This window comes from Galleria mellonella, unplaced genomic scaffold (genome assembly GCF_026898425.1).
Source record: "Galleria mellonella isolate WM207_F2 unplaced genomic scaffold, CSIRO_AGI_GalMel_v1 utg55, whole genome shotgun sequence".
NCBI lineage: Eukaryota > Metazoa > Arthropoda > Insecta > Lepidoptera > Pyralidae > Galleria > Galleria mellonella.
Window position 1 is genome coordinate 5,000,205 of NW_026442115.1, and position 4,505 is coordinate 5,004,709.

Genomic DNA, 4,505 nt, shown 5'->3' on the forward strand with positions numbered 1-4,505 from the left:
AGAATAATTTATAATATATATGTATATATTACATGTATATTACAAATGTATTATAAATATATTATATTTATTATAGTAGTAGAATTAAAATAATTGTAATCAAATAACCGGCAATGTTATTAAAATTATACTACAAAGAACAAGCGTATAGAATGAGCTACATGTACTTTATTTTTTGTGTTTATTATTAAAACTTCATTTTTTAAACTCAGAAGTCATTGGTTTTAAAAATATTTTCCGTTGGCAAAGAATGCAGCCCTGGCGCCTTTGAGCTACCGTATTACGTCGCCGCCCCGCGCACCGCCGCGCCGGCCAACTCGCTCCAGCAGTAATTGTCAGCAATCATTTGTTTATTGGCTGCATAAGCTTCATATTTTCGCGCTACACTCATTAATGTTGCTATTTTAAGACAATCACGTCTGTCGCCTGTCCCACTTTGATACGATACACTTGACACGCAGAGACTTTTTGCTCAACATGCTGTAATTGAAAACTTAGAGATAATAAACCTTAGAGATTCAGTTGGTGTTAATGTTTTATGAATATTATTGAATAACGTGATACTTTCTTGGAATCCGTAATATCCGTTGCAAGTTCCGGGTTCGGTTACCTCAACGGTTCAACCTAAAAAATATTTATTAGTAACATGAGTTCCTTTCTTGTAATAAGATTTTAATGTTTCTATTCGTCTGTATGTAACGTTCGTCGTAGGTTAAAAAAATAATTTATCGGTCAAGTGCTGGCATTTAGTTTTCTATAGATTTGCTTGATTGGTAAAAATAAGATTTTGCCAAAGATATTATTTATTACATAACTACGTTTCTAAACTGCTGATGTAATTGTAGCTGTACCGTTTGTTATTTAGCGAGGAAAAACAATTTGTTTAGTTAGGCTATTCTATTAGGCATGCTAACAATCTATTTGTTACGAATCGCTGTAATAACCCGGAATTGCCATCACTTCAAAGAATTTGGCAATCATGCTTTTTATGGATTTTTTATCTATTAGCTGACGTCATTGACACATATTTATCGTCTATTGCTTGATCGGCTAATCACATTACTATAATATATGTGAGTTTGTTATGGGGCAGGGTTTTAACACAGTTGGTGTTTTTGAAATGACTAGACTCGTAGAGTATCTGAATTGAACTGTCTTTATTATTACAAATCGTCCATATATATAGTAGAGATATCTTAATTACTATTTACAATTACAATAGTCAAATACTTCCATTGATAGAGTGACAACAAATACAGATAATAACTTACTAATGGAAATTTGTATGAGATAAACAAATATACAAATATGAATATTAAACAATATAATGATTTCGATATCAAATGGACAAATACAAATATACAAATAGGAATGTCAAATATTATAATGATTAGGTCGTAGGCTGACACATGGTCTTAGGTCACGTACTCTTAATATATGTAACACCTCCCCCCTTAGAATAAAGATTGGGCTTGAGAGCTTGATCTTTGAACTCTCGGTGTTGAAGTTCTTGGATAATTTTCTTCATTTTCCTCTTCGTCTTCCGTTACGCAGGTACTTGTTGCTATAGTAGTCATCGGGACGGCAACTTGGATTCTTTGACGTCGTGATGTGTTTGAAAAACAGTTGTTAAATATTTGTATACAACCATTATCACGGCTTGGTCTTCGGTTACGCAGGAGTAATCCATTAGGACAACGTTTGCTAATTTTATAAATGAAGTATCCTAGCATTGTTATGAATAACACGAAGTATATCCATGTAAACGTTGACGAATATCTTTGTAAGATTGGTCGAGATCTCATATTTTCTAAGCTTTCCTTAAATTTATCGACATGATGTTTTATTTGTTTCAGTGAATCCAAAGGCATTTCATTAATTTTAATAGGAATTAAGTTTGGAGCTTCAAAGTTCTTGTATTCTTCAAAGCAATCGTCTGTTCTAATGTCTGGAACTATTACAGGATATGTTACATTTTCTTCAATAGATTGAAAGGCTGTTAGCGTACTATACCCAGTATAAAGTTTGCAGTTTTCCGGTAAGGATAAAATGCCTGCTCCTTGTAATTTATGATGTGTAACTTCCGTTTTACATTGAAGTATACAATTAGTGTCTTCTGTAAGTATGTAAAGCCATTGGTTGTTGTCAATGTTTTGAAAAGTGTTAATTCTTGCTTCAAATGTGGATGTGGTACAAATTTCAGGTAAAGTCTTTGAAATGCTTAACAGGATCTGGAGCTCACATAATGGACGTGATGCTGCTTCATATGCGACAAAAGAGGTGCAGATCTTCTTCTTTATAGCGTAGGACTTGCATGAAGTGAAGTCGCTCGTAGATACGTATATATTACCGCTAGGATTTGTAGCCAAATACATATGCTCAGGTAGGATGGTTGTATGCAGAGAGGAATTAAAATGTTGAATTGGAATGGAATATATGTGATAGAGATTGAGAGGTTCGCCTTGAGTTAATGGAAAATCTAATATGTATACAAGTCTATCAGAATATACATAAGCAGAAAGAGAAGCTGAGTCTAATATTTGATGAATATTTTCAATAGTGACTGGAGTAACTAAGTGTTTGTTGGTACGTATATGATTAGATAATAAAAGTTCTTCATATAGATGTTTAAGAGTTATTATAGAGGGATGTATTGTATTAGATTTTACGAACAATATGCTTGCTAAACAATCATTAATTTCATTTTCTAGATTTATTACCGATTCTAATATCTGCAAAGAAATTACGGAAATGTCTACACTAGCCTAATCTAAAGATTTAAAATAAAGAACCTTTTAACTTGAATGTAAGTCATCGTTGAGACTGAATATTTTCATTAATTATTCGATCATCATAAGTTATCTTAAATATACTTTCATTGAAGTTTTTAGTTGTTGAAGAAATAATTAAGATTTGTTCGAGCATCAAGAAAGAAGATTCTATTACAAGTTTTTTTCTAATTTATTAAGGTAATATCGAATTGAACAAACATAAGAACTATTATTTATAAATTTATGTTTTAATTATGTTTTATTTTTTATTAGAAATAAAGACGATTTTAGGACGATTCGTAAGCTAACGAATATAACAAAAATGATATTTTGTATAATGATTAAAATTGATTGATTATTGAAGAATTATTGATTTAATTGATTATTGAAGAATTATTGATTTAATTGATTATTGAAGAATTATTGCTTTAATTGATTATTGAAGAATTATTGATTTAATTGATTATTGAAGAATTATTGATTTAATTGATTATTGAAGAATTATTGATTTAATTGATTATAGAAGAATTATTGATTTAATTGATTATTGAAGAATTATTGATTTAATTGATTATTGAAGAATTATTGATTTAATTGATTATTGAAGAATTATTGATTAAATTGATTATAGAAGAATTATTGATTTAATTGATTATTGAAGAATTATTTATTAAATTGATTATAGAAGAATTATTGATTTAATTGATTATAGAAGAATTGTTGATTTAATTGATTATTGAAGAATTATTGATTTAATTGATTATAGAAGAATTATTGATTTCATTGCTTATAGAATAATTATTGATTTAATTGATTATTGAGGAATTATTGATTTAATTGATTTTGAATATTGCTTATAATAAATTAATACTATAAGTTGTTTGATGTGGAAACAACTTAACATGTTAGAGCTATTCTTTGTACAAGCCGGCGTCTATACGGCTCATTGTTTGTTAGTCGCCTTATACGACACGTCAAATCTGAACGTCAGTGCTATTCTTTGGTAAAGCCGACTACTACACGGCTGATTGTTTGTTAGTCGCCTTATACGACACGTCAAATCTGAACGTCAGTGTTATTCTTTGGTAAAGCCGACTACTACACGGCTACTTGTTTGTTAGTCGCCTTATACGACACGTCAAATCTGAACGTCAGTGCTATTCTTTGGTAAAGCCGACTACTACACGGCTAATTGTTTGTTAGTCGCCTTATACGACACGTCAAATCTGAACGTCAGTGCTATTCTTTGGTAAAGCCGGCTACCACACGGCTAATTATTTATTTAATTAACGAGTTTATTTATTTCATAAGGTCTTAATCTATTTGCGTGAACTAACTGATGTCTCCCGGATTTACGAATAACATAATTTTCATTAAAGCCTACACGTATCACATCGAATGGCCCTTCCCACTTATTATCTAAATTATTTGGGTTAGGGACCTTGATCATCACCTTGTCACCTACATTGAATTTAGCAATATTTTTAATTTTCCCGTCGTAACGTTCCTTGGCTTTTTCTTTCATTTTCTGAACGTTCTGTGTTGCGACATCGCGGGCTATTCTAAGTCGTTCGTTTAAATCTTTAATATAATCGAATGCAGCATAATCGGGTATTGTTTTTAATGAATAAAAAGGTCTTGGTTTAAAACCAAATAGAAGTTCGTAGGGTGTGAAACCTGTAGAGCTATTAACTGAGGTGTTATGACATATAATAGCCAGTGGAATAATTTGAT

At 30.9% G+C, this 4,505-nt stretch overlaps 1 protein-coding gene across 1 annotated transcript; it reads right to left on the minus strand.

The window, feature by feature from the left end:
* Positions 1–1,138: 1,138 nt before the first annotated feature.
* LOC128201558 (uncharacterized) lies at positions 1,139–4,002 on the minus strand. The gene has a single exon (XM_052898934.1). The coding sequence runs from the start codon at positions 2,373–2,375 to the stop codon at positions 1,455–1,457; it is 921 nt and encodes a 306-aa protein (XP_052754894.1). The 5' UTR covers positions 2,376–4,002; the 3' UTR covers positions 1,139–1,454.
* Positions 4,003–4,505: the final 503 nt, after the last annotated feature.

Coding starts and splice junctions, on each gene's coding strand:
- LOC128201558 (XM_052898934.1), bottom strand. CDS start 2,375: ATGTATTTGGCTACAAATCCTAGCGGTAATATATACGTATCTACGAGC.